The 16,569-nt window shown below is 38.4% G+C and overlaps 1 protein-coding gene and 1 long non-coding RNA gene across 4 annotated transcripts in view; one reads left to right on the top strand and one right to left on the bottom strand.

Annotated features, from left to right (window-relative positions):
* Positions 1-16,077, top strand: part of CA2H7orf31 (chromosome A2 C7orf31 homolog) — a 44,530-nt gene extending 28,453 nt beyond the window's left edge. Inside the window, exons 6-9 of the mRNA XM_030308120.1 lie at positions 3,574-3,662; positions 10,606-10,780; positions 11,073-11,164; positions 14,843-16,077. Of these exons, the coding sequence (XP_030163980.1) occupies positions 3,574-3,662; positions 10,606-10,780; positions 11,073-11,164; positions 14,843-15,664 (1,178 nt within the window). The 3' untranslated portion in view covers positions 15,665-16,077. The remainder of the gene's footprint in view (positions 1-3,573; positions 3,663-10,605; positions 10,781-11,072; positions 11,165-14,842) is intronic.
* Positions 1-16,569, bottom strand: part of LOC115509000 — a 57,629-nt gene that overhangs the window by 34,623 nt on the left and 6,437 nt on the right. The gene's annotated exons all lie outside the window — the stretch shown is intronic.

The raw sequence follows: 16,569 nt of genomic DNA, 5'->3' as shown, positions 1-16,569 counted from the left end.
CACTAGTCATCAAGTTTCTCCCACACTAGATATCTGAAAACAGAGAAGAAACCTACGGAGAAAGACTGAAAATACTACAGAAGAGGTAACTGAAGGTGACAGAAAAGGTGCATGTTAGGCAGAGAGAAACATTTGTTGAATGAATTTAGGCTGTGACGTAGGTAAGACCCAAGAAATGTCCTATAATGCAGTGCCACTGTACATAGATATTTGGACCCAAATGTTTGCCATCATTAGTATCAACCTCCGTACCTTACTAGGAGACAGCAGTAATATTTTGAAAGACAGTACAGTGGAGTGTTTAAACGTGGACTGTGCAGTCAGATGGCGTGGGTAGAATTCTAGCTCTGCCACTCTGCCACTTACTCCCCATGGACCATAGAAAAGTTTCTTAACTTCTTTGCCTCCACTTCTCCATCTATAAAATGGGACTATGAGCACCTACTTCATAGATACCAGAGATAAGTGTTAGCAGTTACTACTTTATTACTCTCTACCCATATAATGATTCCAGTATGTGTGCCACATACTGAATTTCTCCATTACCTCTCAGTCCAGTCATGGATAAAAGGTAGTGAAATCTGTATCAAATATATAGATATATAGACATCTACATACATATAAATACACTCAACTCTAAATGATACATATACATACATATATACATGTAAATACATGGGAGGTTGGGATGGGAAGAGCTGTGCAAAAGAACTACAAGATAGGATGCCAAGCAACTGAAATTTGTATGATCTTATTAGGCAAAGTGTTAAAGCTAATTTATTTTTTTCAATCCCTGAATTAGATAATTTCTAAAATTACATGAAGTGCATAGAGTTAACAAGAAATCAGAGAAATGTGTGCAGAATTTATAAAAACACTTTTCAGCGCAGTTGTAGGTCACAGACTAAAGTAAGTTACCACCACCATTACCCACTCTTCCAAGCATCCACCTGTTCTGACCAGTTAGTCACTCTTAGAGGACCTTAAAAAGATGAGTATATTGGGGCGCCTGGGTGGCGCAGTCGGTTAAGCGTCCGACTTCGGCCAGGTCACGATCTCGCGGTCCGTGAGTTCGAGCCCCGCGTCAGGCTCTGGGCTGATGGCTCAGAGCCTGGAGCCTGTTTCCGGTTCTCTGTCTCCCTCTCTCTCTGCCCCTCCCCCATTCATGCTCTGTCTCTCTCTGTCCCAAAAATAAATAAACGTTGAAAAATTTTATACATACATATATACATGTAAATACATGGGAGGTTGGGATGGGAAGAACTGTGCAAAAGAACTACAAGATAGGATGCCAAGCAACTGAAATTTGTATGATCTTATTAGGCAAAGTGTTAAAGTTAATTTATTTTTTTCAATCCCTGAATTAGATAATTTCTAAAATTACATGAAGTGCATAGAGTTAACAAGAAATCAGAGAAATGTGTGCAGAATTTATAAAAACACTTTTCAGCGCAGTTGTAGGTCACAGACTAAAGTAAGTTACCACCACCATTACCCACTCTTCCAAGCATCCACCTGTTCTGACCAGTTAGTCACTCTTAGAGGACCTTAAAAAGATGAGTATATTGGGGCGCCTTGGTGGCTCAGTCGGTTAAGCCTCCAACGTCAACTCAGGTCATGATCTTGCAGTTGGTGAGTTCAAGTCCTGTGTTGGGCTCTGTGCTGACAGCTCAGAGCCTGGAAGCCTGTTTCAGATTCTGTGTCTCCCTCTCTCTCTGCCCCTCCCCGCCTCATGCTCTGTCTCTCTCACTCTCAAAAATGAATAAATGTTAAAAAAAATTTTTTTTTTAAATAATAATTACAAGGCAGGCTAGCAAGTTGTGAAAAATATCTAGGACCAAAAATGCAAAATTTGTTCTGATATGTAAATATTTTATAGAAATCCTCAAGAAAACACTAACATGTTTATCAAACAATAAGCAAAAGACAAAGGATGACAATTTAATTACAAAAGACCGAAAGAAATGTTTTTACAAAAGAAGCAAGTTCAGGGGTGCCTGGGTGGCTCAGTCGGTTAAGCGTCCGACTTCGGTTCAGGTCATGACCTCACAGTTTGGGACTTTGAACCCCATGTCAGGCTCTGTGCTGACAGCTCAGAGCCTGGAGCCTGTTTCAGATTCTGTGTCTCCCTCTCTCTCTGCCCTTCTCCCACTCGCACTGTCTCTCCCTCTCTCCCAAACCTAAACATTAATTTTTTTTTTTTTTAAAGATGAGTATATTGTAATAACCTTTCTAAAAGACCTTTCTAGGGGCGCCTGGGTGGCTCAGTTGGTTAAGCATCTGACGTCGGCTCAGGTCATAATCTCACAGCTTGTGGGTTCAAGTCCCACATCGGACTCTATGCTGACAGCTCAGAGCCTGGAGCCTGCTTCTTATTCTGTATCTCCTTCTCTCTCTGCGCCCCCCGCCCCCCATGCTCTCTCTCGCACGCGCTCTCTCTCTCTCAAAAATAAATAAACATTAAAAAAATTTTTTAAAAAGACCTTTCCAAAAACTACTATACCACCACATTAGGTTTTCTACACTTATTTGAACTCTTCTTTAATAGAAAGACATAGAAGAGTGCCTTAGTACCAGATTGCCTGAGTTTGAATTATTCCGCTTACTAGCTGTGTGATCTTAGGCAAATTGCTTATTTTTGTTGTGCCTCAGTTTCCTCATCTGTTAAAGTGGAAGTAATTATACCTTATTCATAGCAATGTGAGTGTATATATAAAACACTTAGTACAGTACTAGCACACAGTAAATGTTCAATATATGCCAGCCTTTGTTCTTATTACATATGAGGATGGATGTTCAGAACATTCTTTTTTTTTTTTTTAAGTTTATTTACTTTGAGACAGAGAGAGAAAGAAAGAGACAGAGAGAGAAAGAGAGACAGAGACAGAGACAGAGAGTGAGCTGGGGAGGGGCACAGCAAGAGAGACAGAATCCCAAGCAGGCTCCACACTGCCAGCCAGGGTCACAAACCTGACCCAAAATCTATAGTCAGACACTTAACCGACTGAGCCACCCAGGAGCCCCAGAGCATTCTTTAATGTGGAACTTCTTACAGGACCAGAGGAGACCATGCTATATCTGATAAAGCTTATCAAACCACCACTAATACCTAAGAAGCTACATTCTTTAAAATGTTCTCTTTCAGTACCTTTTTGGTAAGCAAATACTAATTCTATTTCTTGATATTTAGGCAGGGAAAGCCCAAAACTAGTAGTACAGAAATGCATTTACTAAGCCTTCAGAGACCAAAAGAGGACGTAGGAAAATTTAAACTTAAAAGTTATAACTTACCTAAGAATCCCTTTCGTGATCAAGAAAGGTACATTTCCATTGCCCCCTCATATTGCTGGCAACACTCGGGTTAGAGACTCATTCTTGCTCTGTGTGGCCCACATGCTGCTCATTAAGGGGAGCAAGAATTCAAGCAATGCTCTAATACACTAGCTAAAATATGCACCCTCGTTCCTCTCTATCTCCTATCATCTTGTTTCTGTTTATTGCACCCCAAAATCCCATTCATAGAGAACTGTTATTGCATATTCAGAATAACAGCACTCTTCCTGAAAATTTCAGGTAACCCTTACAGATATGAACTGCTTGATTTTCCAATGGATTCAAAGAAGAAAGCCTTGAATTGGCCAGGTCAGGGTGTATATTATGATGTAAGTATCTTTTAAATATGTGTTTAAAACAAAGTAAAAATGTTTTTACTCTATACATTTATGAAAACCCGAAAGATGGACTGTTTTATTTTCTATCTGCTTAAAAAACTTGAGATTTTGACCATGATTCACATTTTTTGTGTGTGTTTCCTTAGCTGATTTCACATACTTTGGGCAGTAAAGTAACATTTCCACAATCACTAAAAAAAAGAAAAAATGCTCCCCACTGAAAGAAGGTGGAAGGCTGCATTTCACTCACTGTGTATCCCCCAACCCTATTCTTATAATTCACAGCGTATTAAGTAACTCCAAATATACATAGGATAAATGAAAAATTCTCAGAAAGGTTTACAATTATTATCCCAACCATTATATTTGTGTAGAATCAAAGATAAAAACAGCGGCCACTGTGTACTGAGAAACTGCTACACAATGACCATTCTGGATACAGTATATCACTTAGCCTTTATAATAACTTAAAACGGTTAGTATCATCATCCCCATTTTATAGATGAGGAAACTGGGTCTCAGAGAGTTTGTGGCTATCTCATAATCATTGAACTCAAGCTTGTCGGACTCCACTCTCTGCTCTTAAGCTCGGTACCACGACTCCACGTGGGCAGGGAGAGAAAATTTTTAATCATGAAGGAAAAGATCCGGACATTTGAAAACTATAATAGCCAACATTCATTGACCAATTAGTTTGTGAGAGGCAGTACCAAGTGTTTTCCATATATTATCTTCTTGCATTTAACAATCTATGAGGTAGGCAAGAAATAACTATGCAAGGCTAGAAACATTTGAATTTTAGTTGGGATAACCATTGTGGCAGGCCAGAGGAGTGGTCACTGCGGTGTCACACAGTCATCTACGAAATACACAATTTCCTATTTGTTTTTTGTAAAGTTATACATCAGGAAAGATCCTTACAGAATCATCCATCATACTGGACCTCTTTAATTCTTTCAACCAAAATCTATATCAGAGTATATGAAGAAATATGAGAAGTCATTCGAGAGACCATTCCGTCAATACACGTTCTTATGGCCAAAGTCTCCAGTTCAGTGGTTTAGTTTCTTCTTTTAATCTCCCTCACTTCCTCCTGCTCATGAAAATGCCACTGTCCTCATATCTCAGCCCTCTGCAATAATCTTGACTAGCTCTCCTTTACCTAAGTGTGAATTCCAAGGGTTAACTGAGCTCCGAAGACCCTTCGGAGTCTGGCCTGCCTTCCTTCCTGCAGCCCGGCTCAGCTCGCTGGTCCTTGAACAGGCCATCTCCCACTCTTGGAATGCTCTCCTTTCACGGCCTTTCTGCCTATGCAAAACTTGTTCATTCTTCAAGGCTCAGCTCAACTCTGGTTGTTTCTGCTGCAGAGCAGAAAGTGAACCAAATAAGGAGACCTGCATTCTAGTTATTCCTATACCTGCCATTTGTTCTCTTGGTAATATTAGCAATATCATTTCTGTTCTTTGAGTTTACATTAATAAAATATACCTCTATAATTTCACTAAAATCTGTCCAACAGACTTCACAGGATATGAGGATTATATGAAGGCTATAAAAGCACTTTGAAAAATGGAAAGTGCTATAATTTATAAGCATTATTACTCCAACAGAAGTGATTTCCCCTCTTCTGAGTTTCTACAATTATTATAACCAATAACTTTTTACATGTATTTTATATCTTATCAACTCAATTACAAGCTCTCTGAAAGTGGAATATTTTATAATATCTATATTCCCCACAGCACTTTGTACGTAAATATTTTTGACTGATTTATCTGACTCTTCATCCAATGATTAATTAATCCAACTTTCTTAATCTCTTCTAATCTTAATTTTCAATCTTTCAGTTATTCTTCTGGTTTATCCCTAATCCTAATCAAGTTTTGTACTTCGCTGGACAGAAAAATAAAATAAAAATAAATTTGATACTGGGCTTGAAGGCAGTTATCTCATGACTCATACATTTTTCCCCCTTTAGGATAATACCTATTCTTGTCCTCCTTGCGTTTCACCACTTCACTGGGGAGAGTGGCCAAGGGGTCTTCAACTTTATCTGCAATGTTCTATCTCTGTTAAAGGAGAATATTTTGTATAGTATTTACCTTTCCTGTTGCTAGAGCAGTGGTTCTCAACCTTGGCTGCACATTAGAATCACCTGGGGTGTTTTCAGAAATCCCAGTTCCCAGGCTGTACCCCACCCACATTATAATTGATTACATAATTATAACCAGCATTCTCTGAGGGTGGGAGGAGGCAGAGGGACACTAAGAACTTAAGTAATTCCAGGGGTGCCTCGGTGGCTCTGTCGGTTAAGCATCTGACTCTTGGTTTCAGCTCAGGTCATGATCTCCCGGCTTTGTGGGTTCGAGTCCCGCATCGGGCTCTGTGCCGCCAGCACAGAGCCTGCTTAGGATTCTGTCTCCCTCCCTTCCTCACTTGTGTTGTCTCTGTCTCTCTCAAAATAAATAAATAAACTTACAAAAAATAACTTAACTAATTCCAGAAATATATCTCCTGGTTATAAAAAAGAAAACGTCCAGAAACCATATTTTAGTACTTTCTATCTAAGCTGATAAGACAACATGTATAACATTTCGTAAAGAGTACAAATTTTGGGGTGCCTGGCTGGCTCAACTGGTCGGGTGTCCAACTCTTGGTTTCAGCTCAGGCCATGATCTCATGGTTTTTAAGTTCAAGCCCCAATTCAGGCTCCATGCTAACAGCATGGAGCCTGCTTGGGATTCTCTCTTTCCCTTTCTCTCTCTGCCCCTCCTCTGCTCTGTCTCTCTCTCAAAAATAAATAAACTTAAAACAAAAATTTTTTTTAAAAGTATAAATTTTAAAGTGGCTCAGCTCCTGGTTCTAAAAATGTGTCAACTGTAGGGGTGCCTGGGTGGCTCAGTCAGTTAAGCACCCGACTTTGGCTCAGATCATGATCTCACAGTTTCTGAGCTCGAGCCTTGCTTCCGGCTCTGTGCTGACAGCTCAGAGACTGGAGCCTACTTCAGATCCTGTGTCTCCCTCTCTCTCTGCCCCTCCCCTGTTCACATTCTGTCTCTCTCTCCCTCTCAAAAATAAATAAATAAATAAATAAATAAATAAATAAATAAATAATAAACATTTAAAAATAAAATAAAATTTTTAAAAAAGAAAAAGTAAAAATGAAATAATTTATCAATTGTATAACCCTTGATAATATATTTAATTCTTCAATACCCCAGTCACCTCATAGATAGAACAGGAATAATCATAAACTCTACCTCATAGGGTTGTCTTGAGAATGAAATGCATGTAAAAACACTCAGTACCATATTAGCAGAGAGTAAGCTTATAATAAGTGTAACCTTCTGTCAATGTTATTATTCCAATGATTACAAAACTTTGTTGACCTAGAACATTAAGAAATGGGTGGTCTTGGAAAGGGGAATATTCTAAATAAGAGTTTAACCTTTTAAAAATAAAGTTCTGGGCCTTAATTTTAACACTATTTTATTTATTTTTTTTTAAATTTTTTTAACGTTCATTTATTTTTGAGACAGAGAGAGACAGAGCATGAATGGGGGAGGGTCAGAGAGAGAGGGAGACACAGAATCTGAAACAGGCTCCAGGCTCTGAGTTGTCAGCACAGAGCCCGACGCGGGGCTCGAACTCACGGACTGCGAGATCATGACCCGAGCCGAAGTCGGACACCCAACCGACTGAGCCACCCAGGCGCCCCAACTTTAACACTATTTTAAATGTCATTTTGCTTTCATCCTTTTACATTCCATATATATGAAGCCTGTGCCCTCAAGAGTCACAGAAATCTAGGTACCTCTTTCCCACCCACTCCCCAGAGCCACCCTACCTTTTTATCTCTTTGGCCTGACCCAGTTTTCCCCACCAGAGTCACTAATCATTGCACTGTCCTTACTCTAGCCATGGTCTCTCCTCCTACCATTCTCTTTCCTTGGTAACCTCTTCTCAATGGCCATTTCTAGACATTATGCCAATCAGAACGTTCATTTTCCTTTCATAAATGGCAAACAGATAGGTTCAAATATTTGACTCTTCTGGACTGATTTTGTCTCTTCCTCAAATGGCCAAAGACTTTTTGTCCTATTTCTCAAGAGCCAAAGCATCTGGTCTTAGCTTTTGCAATATGAAAATATTCTTTGGGATAATATCTACCTTGTAATCATCTTTTGAGTAAGATAAAATATAATAACCACAGAGGTCAAGTGACATAAACTTCCCTAACTTTGGACTATCTGAAATATTTTAACGAACAATTTTAAAAGCCTAACCGAGCCTACTATCCATTATTCCTTATCTGTAAATATTTGGAAAGACCTTTGGCTTCTCTTGCAAAGAGGATCCACTTATATCATCCTTACAGAGGAATGTGGTTTCCTTCTTGAACCACCAGCCCTCTTTCTAATCTAAAGTGCCCATTCCCCTCCTAGAGATATATTTCTCTTTCCTAGGACAGTTCCATCTCTATATTGAAAACTGGCCAACTCTTCACTTCAAATATCCCTGACTCTTTACACTCTTCCAAAACACCACAGGTTACAATACAATTTCCCATTCCCTATTTTCTTCCTCTGTGCCCTTGCCTGCATTTTAGTAGATCACTGCTGTTACTTAAACTAGATTAAGACACAAGATTAATCCAGCCCCTCAGAACAATATTTGAAAAAAAGTCCTTATTTCTAAGCTCACTTTGCAAATCATTGTAAAGATAAAGAGAACAGAAAGGGTTTTCTTTAGCCCTGAATAAGCAAACCACATATTAGTTAAAGGTTTATAGAGGTGGTTATTGAATACTTGAGACAGTTTTCTAACAAGTGCCTTTTACCATGACTATTCTATATGTGGAAAATGGGGAGCACTCCAACCTCACAGAGTTGCTATAATCAGCATCACCCTTAGGTCCAGGAATTTTAGAAGGCCCCATGCCTTTAGGGCCCAGCTCTGGCCTTCCTCTGGCTATACCCCTCCCTATGGGACAGGATGTTTATGGGAACAAGACAATCTGTCCATCTAGAGCCCATGCTCCTCAGGCTCCCACCCCAGACTGATGTTACACTGCAGAATTCCCTAAAAAAATGGCTTTGAATGCAGTACTAGGGCCTTCATGAGGTCTCTTCCCCAGGTCCATCCTTCCAGGGGTTGACAGTGCTCCAAGCCAATATCTACCACAGGGCCAAAGCAGTTGCCAAGTGATGGCTGTTTGCTGGAAGTAGAGGTAATAGGTATAATGGAGCTTGAACTTGAGGGCCAGGGTACCCTTATATATAAGGCACTTCACCATTTGGGATGGAATTGGGGGTAGGAAGAAAGCAGGAAGTGATGCTGAGGCCAGGGGCCAGCAGCTAGCTCTTTTTGAACCAGTGTCCCCACTGCAGTCTAATAAGTCTAAATTTGAACTTGGTCTTCCAAGTTGTCATGAAGGTATTTTGTCAAGGTAGGAAAATGGAACATATTTATTTAACAGCTTATTTGCTTGATTTATAAATTAAACTATTTAGGAGCACCTGGGTGGCTCAGTCAGTTAAGTGGCCAATCCTTGATCTTTGCTCAGGTTATGATCTTGAGGTTCATGGGACTGAGCCTTGCATTGGGCTCCATGCTGGCAGCATGGAGCCTGCTTGGGATTCTCTCTCCATCTCTCTCTACCCTCCCTCCTACATGCACACATGTACATGCTCACTCTCTCTCTCTCTCTCAAAATAAATAAACTTAAAAATAAAATAAAATAAAGTAAAATGAAATAAAGTAAAATAAAATAAAATGAAATGAAATAAAATAAAATGAAATAGAATAGAATAGAATAGAATAGAATAGAATAGAATAGAATAGAATAAAATAAAATAAAATAAAATAAAATAAAATAAAATAAAATAAAATAAAATAATTTAGACTAATGGAATGCAGGGTCTCAATATAGCCCCAGGACCTGCAAACGTTAAGGATAGGCTTTGTTCAGGACAAGTGCATAGTGTTCATGAAAGTTAATTCCATACTTTCCACCACCATCCATACCTCTGCTCTTGCTGTTCCTTTGGCCTCCCTATCTCTGCATGTCCTTCAAGGCCTATTTTCTGTGGTATGACATAACATGGGCTCTTGTCTCCTCCATTCTTCTCTGCTCCCCACCTTACTTTCCTGTTCAGTTAGAATCAATCTCTCCCTCCTCAGAACTTACCAATACTTCTTTCTTGACCTCTTTTATAACAGTTACTTTTCATCTTAGAGTCATTTATGTTCATTCCTTCTCTCCTCTTCTAGCCAATACATCCCTGGATGACTTGTTTCTGGTCCATCCTTGTTCCCTGCCACTACCTTGCATATATAGGTGCTCAGTAAATATTTACTCAGTATGCTCAATCTGAGAAAAAGGTGAATTTCTAAATACCCAAAGAGACTTCAATGAACCTCATTCATTCATTCACTTTTACATACACCTCCTTTTGAAAATACAAAATAAACTCCATTGTAAAGTTATACAGATAGAAGGAAAAATTTTATTTGAATTTAAATGACTTAAACTTCATCAGAAATCCATAAAATATATCAAATGGTGCCATTTCTGACAAGGAAAGAGAAGTGGGAGACACACAATTTTGGCTGAATTTAGCCAAAGGAGTACCTCAGAACACTTATCTCTAATAAAATTTTACTGGAGGTAAAGTATTCTCAGGGACATTTCTCCAAGGTATGTTATCAGATAGAGTCCCTGCTAAAGCAAAAACTCATCATTCATGTGACAAAATACTGTGTTTAACTCTAAATATGGTTAAGTTGCAGAATATTAGTGATTAATGAAGAAAAAAATCATATCTGACTTCAGCCTAGAATTTCCTTTATGCTCCTTCTTGCTAAGATAGTGAATCAGCCCTATTCTACTAGATGGCATTAATAACAATAAACTTGGATGTTCATATTCTAGTTTCCTAAATGTGTTGGAAAGAACAAGCCAGTGTTCTACCCAAAACCTCCTAAAACCTTCGCTCCTAACACTTCTTTAAATTCGTGGGACCCGATTAACTCTCTAAAAGAAGCCAATATACAAAGAAATCTTGAGAGGTCCCACTGGATCACTTCATATGCTCATGATTTTACAGGTATGAGTTTACTTTAATACAAGTAAAAAGAAGAAAATTACAATATTTGACAAATGCTGTTACAAGCTTGCATCTTCTAATATTTTCCCCTGTTTCTTAACCTGCATACTAACAGAAATTAGGGTGGGTAGTAAGCTTCTCTTAGTGGGAAACTGGGAGGTAAAACTGTTTTCAATTTATTCATTCTAATTATATTACAAAGGGAAATGGGTAAGTTTTTCTATAAAATGTCATTTAAGAGCCATCCTTCATTTACTCTAACAAAGTAATAAGATGTGATGTTTCCATTAAGGTCTGGGGCCCATGAACCCCCTTGAACTGGATGATTACCATGAAAAGGAGAGAGCAGAGTTAACTGGACAGATAGGATTTGACCCAGAGCCTGTAAGTAATTGCAGTCAACTCGCAGTTACTTAGGGGGAAAGTATCCGAGTGTTAGGCCCCTTCTTGCTTTACCCACTTTTTATTTGCTTCATGAGTACTGGTGACCAAGCTAACAAAAGAAAAACTTAACTCATTATAGAAGTTAGTTTTGAATTGATCTGAACTGCTTTAAATACCTTTGCCCACTATTTCAAAGAACAAGCAAGGTTTCTTTTCCTATTCCCAGTGCTGGTGTTTTGAGGGTTTGGTGTTTTTTTGTGTTTTTTTTTTTTTTAAGTTTATTTATTTTGAGAGAGAGAAAGAGCATGAGAGCGCATGAACAGGGGAGGGACACAGAGAGAGAAGGAGAGAGAGAGAATCCCAAGCAGGCCTGCAGTGTCAGTGCAACCAATGCAGGCCTCAAACTCATGAACTGTGAGATCACAACCTGAGCCGAAATCAAGAGTTGAGAGGCTTAACCAACTGAGCCATCCAGGCGCCCACTGAAATTCTGTTTAAAAAACAAATTTTCTACTATGCTACTGTTGCTAAAATTTACAAAGGAATAGGTTTACAAATGCTTACCCTTTAATGAGATTCTTAATAATTCTATGAATGTTTATATACTTGTATATCTTGTACATTACCACTGCTTTTGAAGAGATAAAGCCTGATATTCACAATTGAGAGTTGGCTAAATTGCAATTGAAAGCCAATAAATTCTCTGCAAATATCAATACAAATTTCTTAATTGATTATGTGAAATGGCCTGAAAGAAATGATCAAGCCTGTTAGTGACAGAAATTATAGTCTGTTGGATTACTTATATATACATGAAATAAAATAATTTAACAATAGACATATATGCTGTTTTATTTGGGGCCTAGATTTTATCCTCTAAAGCTACACGGTTTTTAAAACAAAATTAGTATTTCCAAAGATATAAACCGTAGAATTTAGACTGAGCTGAACACATTTATTTTACATTAGCTTTGGTATTTCCCAAGGTGATAAAAAAAATCGTAACACCTGAAATAGTTATACAGACTGTGCTTTATCATTCACTGAAGGGTTTTTTTACTTTTCACTTGCAACAAATATTCTCTAAGGCTAGAAAGCACTATACATGTACTCCAACATTGTCAAGTGTGTTCATCAGCTATCCAGATTTCCACAGATTTGACCCTGTAGAGTCCAGCCCTTCAGGAAGCAGCTTTATCATTTTTACAAAGAAATACATGTACAGTTATATAAAGAATGTTTGCCAAGTATATTATATGCAAAATTATTGTGCAAGTAAACCATCAACTAAATTTTTATTAATAATAAGATAAAATATGCCTAAAATTAAGTTTAAAAGTTTTAGGGGTGCCTGGGTGGCTCACTTAGTCGGTTGTTTCCAGCTTGGTTTCAGCTCGGGTCACGATCTCACAGTTCATGGGTCCGATCTTTGCATCAGGTTCCAAACTAACAGCACAGAGCCTGCTTGAGATTCCCTCTCCCTGTCTCACTCTCTGTCTCTCTCTCCCCCCATCCACTCTCTGCCCCTCCCCCACTTGTGCATGCATGCATGTTCTCTCTCTCTCAAAATAAATAACTTTAAAAAAATAAATGAAAGTAAGTTTTAGTGCCTCTTTCTGGTTTCTAAGACATGAATAACAGACTCTGGGAAGGCATGTTTTAGTGGTAATAAGTGTATGAAGTATTTTGTTACAGTAGAATGAAATAAAGATACTAAAAACTGCTTCTTGCATAAAGGGGTCCTGTCCAAGGAGGATATGATATACCCCGCACTTTTTTGTTTATGACAAATTTAACAAAGTATTTTAAAGAGCTGGGGTTTCTTCTAGTATCTACTGAAACCTAACTAGCTAAAGGTTATAACAGATTTGTTAATAATAGATGGAAATTCCTCCAACTCTGAGAAAATTAGGATCCAAGAAGACACTCCTAACTCCGTTTTGTTTTCTACATCCAAACTCGAGTTACTGTTTTCTCACCATTCTCGTTTTTATTGCCTCTGCTATCAATTCCATTATCACCATCCATCCATTCTGTTAGTTTTTCTTCAACATACTATCTTAAAAATCTTGACAGTTATGGAACGTTGAAATAATTTTACAACTAACATCCATGCACCCGCCACCGAGATTCTACCATCGGCATTTTGCTATACTTACTTTATCACATAATCTATCCATCTTTCCATCTCTTCAGGCACCCATCAATACACTTTATTATGTTTTATGCATTTGAGAGAAACTGCAGACACTAGGATACTTCATCCTTAAACAATCAGCATGCATATCATTAAACAGAGTTCAATCTGTTGCAGCTTTTCTTTTAAGGCAAAATACACATTCACTGAAATTGCACATATTTTAAGTGCATGTTCACTGAGTTCTGACAAACGCATACACCTTTGTAACCCAAACGCCTATCAATACATTAAATATTACCATCATTCCAGAAAGTTTCCTCATGCCCCTTTCTAATCAACTCCTCCCTCTTATTCCTATACCCCCACTGACATATATCTATTAGTAAAGTTGTAAATACACTACTTTTGCAGTTACCAGACATGATTCACAATATCTGTAAAATATCTCAAAAAGCACAGATAGAACAAGCCCCCTGCAGACTGCTGTTTAAGCACAGCACATCACTGGTCTCAGCATCACTCAAGATGTTTGTTACAAAAGCAGATTCCTGGAGCACCTGGGTGGCTCAGTCAGTGAAGCGTCTGACTCTTGGTTTCCGCTCAGGTCATGATCTCACAGTTCATGAGTTCAAGCTCCACATCCTGCAGTGTGAAGCCTGCTTAGGATACTCTCTCTCTCCTTTTCTCTCTGCCCCTCACCCTGCTTGTGCTCTCTTGTTCTCTCTCTCTCAATAAATAAATAAACTTAAAAAAAAAAAAAAAAAAAGCAGATTCCTGAGCTCCACTGCAGAATCACAGTCTCTGAATCACAGTCTCAAGTGGATCAAGCTTAGGAATCTCATTTTCCCCAGCTCCAAAGCTGATTCTGATTCAACCGAGGTTTAAGAACCCTTGCATTGGAAAGCTTTCACTGAGATTTAAATAACCACACATAACCTTCAACATCATCTGTTGGGGATGGCAGAAATTCTGCTCAAGTGATTCTTTTATATCTTTGAACATTTGAAAGCAAAGAGTTGCTACACAGAGGAATTTTTCCATAGCCAAGTGAAAACATCCCCTTTCCCTATCAGCAAAAACCAGTAGAAGAGAAAAACATGTGTTTATCAGGACCCAAATGTCAATGTCTGTAAATAAATAAATAAATAAGCAAGCAAACATTGCAATGTGCATTCCTACACCCATTCTACATTTACTCAGTGAAAACGGGTACAGGGGCGCCTGGGTGGCGCAGTCGGTTAAGCGTCCGACTTCAGCCAGGTCACGATCTCGCGGTCTGTGAGTTCAAGCCCCGCGTCAGGCTCTGGGCTGATGGCTCAGAGCCTGGAGCCTGTTTCTGATTCTGTGTCTCCCTCTCTCTCTGCTCCTCCCCTGTTGATGCTCTGTCTCTCTCTGTCCCAAAAATAAATAAACGTTGAAAAAAAAAGTTTAAAAAAAAAAAAAAAAAACGGGTACAAATTTGACCTGCCGTTTGTGGTGATACCCTTACAATGCCAGATTTATTAACTGATTTTCTCCTTTTTATCCCACCACTACAGCAAGAAAAATTCCATCCTGTCTTAAAACCTCCAAGACCCCTAGCAGGACGAATTGCTCGACTGATGCAGAACCGACGGCCTCTGGAGGCTGTTGTCCAGCAGAGACCACATTCCTGTCCAGATTGTACCCCTAGAGTTTTGTGTAATTTTCATACCTTTGTACCCAGTTCTACAGAAATGATGGCACTTAGTGATAACACACTGGCAGGTGTCACCCATAAAAAACAGGAAATTGAAGACAAGATTAAGGAAGAACAAAGTTTGCTATCTACCTATGCATCCCCACCTTGTTACCCAACAAGAGATCTGACTAACGTTTGCGACATAAAAATATCTCCAAAAATCACAGATACTAAGAAGATAAAAGATTTGTACTGGAGACAGGTGGCATTAAAACCCCAACCTATACCTTGCTATAGCCCAAACCATTACATTCAGTATGAGCATCTAAAACCTGCCATACGTGACCCGTGTACTATGTGTCAAAACTCTGTTAGCTTTAGTAAGCCTACTATTTTAGAAAGTAAACCAGACTTGGAAGCTTTTGATTTTGAACATTTTTTAAGTAAGCCAGAAGAAAGGCTGACCTTGAACACAGAAAACAAGGAGGAGACAAGACCCATTCTGGGTTGGATTCCTAGAGCTGGAGTGGCCAAGCCTCAGACTGACCTGCTAGGGCTTAAGAACTCTTTTTCAAAAACTGGTGCACAAAAACGTTTCCATAAATCAATTCTAGAAGACCATAAAGACCTCAGGGATAAGGAGCATTCAGGGATGAAACACCAATTCTATGGCTATAATTCCTATTATTTCTATAATTGAGATTTTCATCCTTTCCTTCAAAACCCAGCCTCTTGCAAGAAAAGTAAAAATTTAACAGAATTTCTTCCATGTTGTTGGATTCTGTTTTCTAGAAAAGCCATAATGACCTTGTTATGAAGTTTATGTTTTCAGGAATTTTAAGTTAGGATCTAGTCAGAGGAACCCATAAAAAGGGGATGTTCTTACTTCCTGAAAAGTTTAACAATTCAGCAATAAAATATTAGAACCAGAAAATTTTATAGTCTTTAATCTCATTTTCAAATTATACTCCAAGGTAATTTTCCAAAATCATGAAAAACAATGTGTATGACAAAGTTTACATCATTGTTTTCCAGAAATGAGTATTTCAAATTCATATGCCCAGTAGTTGACAGAGGTCTATACAAACTATAGTACCTTAATAAAATAAATATGTGAACATTGTCCCCTTTTGTAAATGTTTGTACAAACATCAAATACAAAAGACAAAATTCAAATGCCCAGTGAATTGAGAGATGGGCAGTTCTATAAACTACATTACTTTAATAAATTAAATATATGGGCCCTTTTTTTTACGTAAACGTGGACAAATTAAGTCAGTAGAAAAAACGAAACCCAAAATGCCTTGCATGCACACATTCAAAGTTGGATGTTTCTTTTCCATTAACCTTCTGATAGAGAAACATAACCAATTTTTTTACGCAGGAAAAAAATTTTATTGTGAAGGTCTAGCAGTGGCTTTAATTAGTAACTGGTGAGTTAATTGTGGCAAGAAAGGAAGGCATCTTAGTCTACTTGGGCTGCTAAAACAAAACACCATAAACTAGGTGGCTTATAAACAACACTTATTACAGTGCTAGAGGCTAGAAGTCTGAGGTTATATAGCACTGGTAGATTTGGTGAATGGGAAGGGTCTGTTTCTTCCC

The sequence above is a fragment of the Lynx canadensis genome, chromosome A2 (assembly GCF_007474595.2).
Source record: "Lynx canadensis isolate LIC74 chromosome A2, mLynCan4.pri.v2, whole genome shotgun sequence".
In the NCBI taxonomy this organism is placed as follows: domain Eukaryota; kingdom Metazoa; phylum Chordata; class Mammalia; order Carnivora; family Felidae; genus Lynx; species Lynx canadensis.
This window is presented reverse-complemented; position numbering and strand designations above follow the sequence as displayed.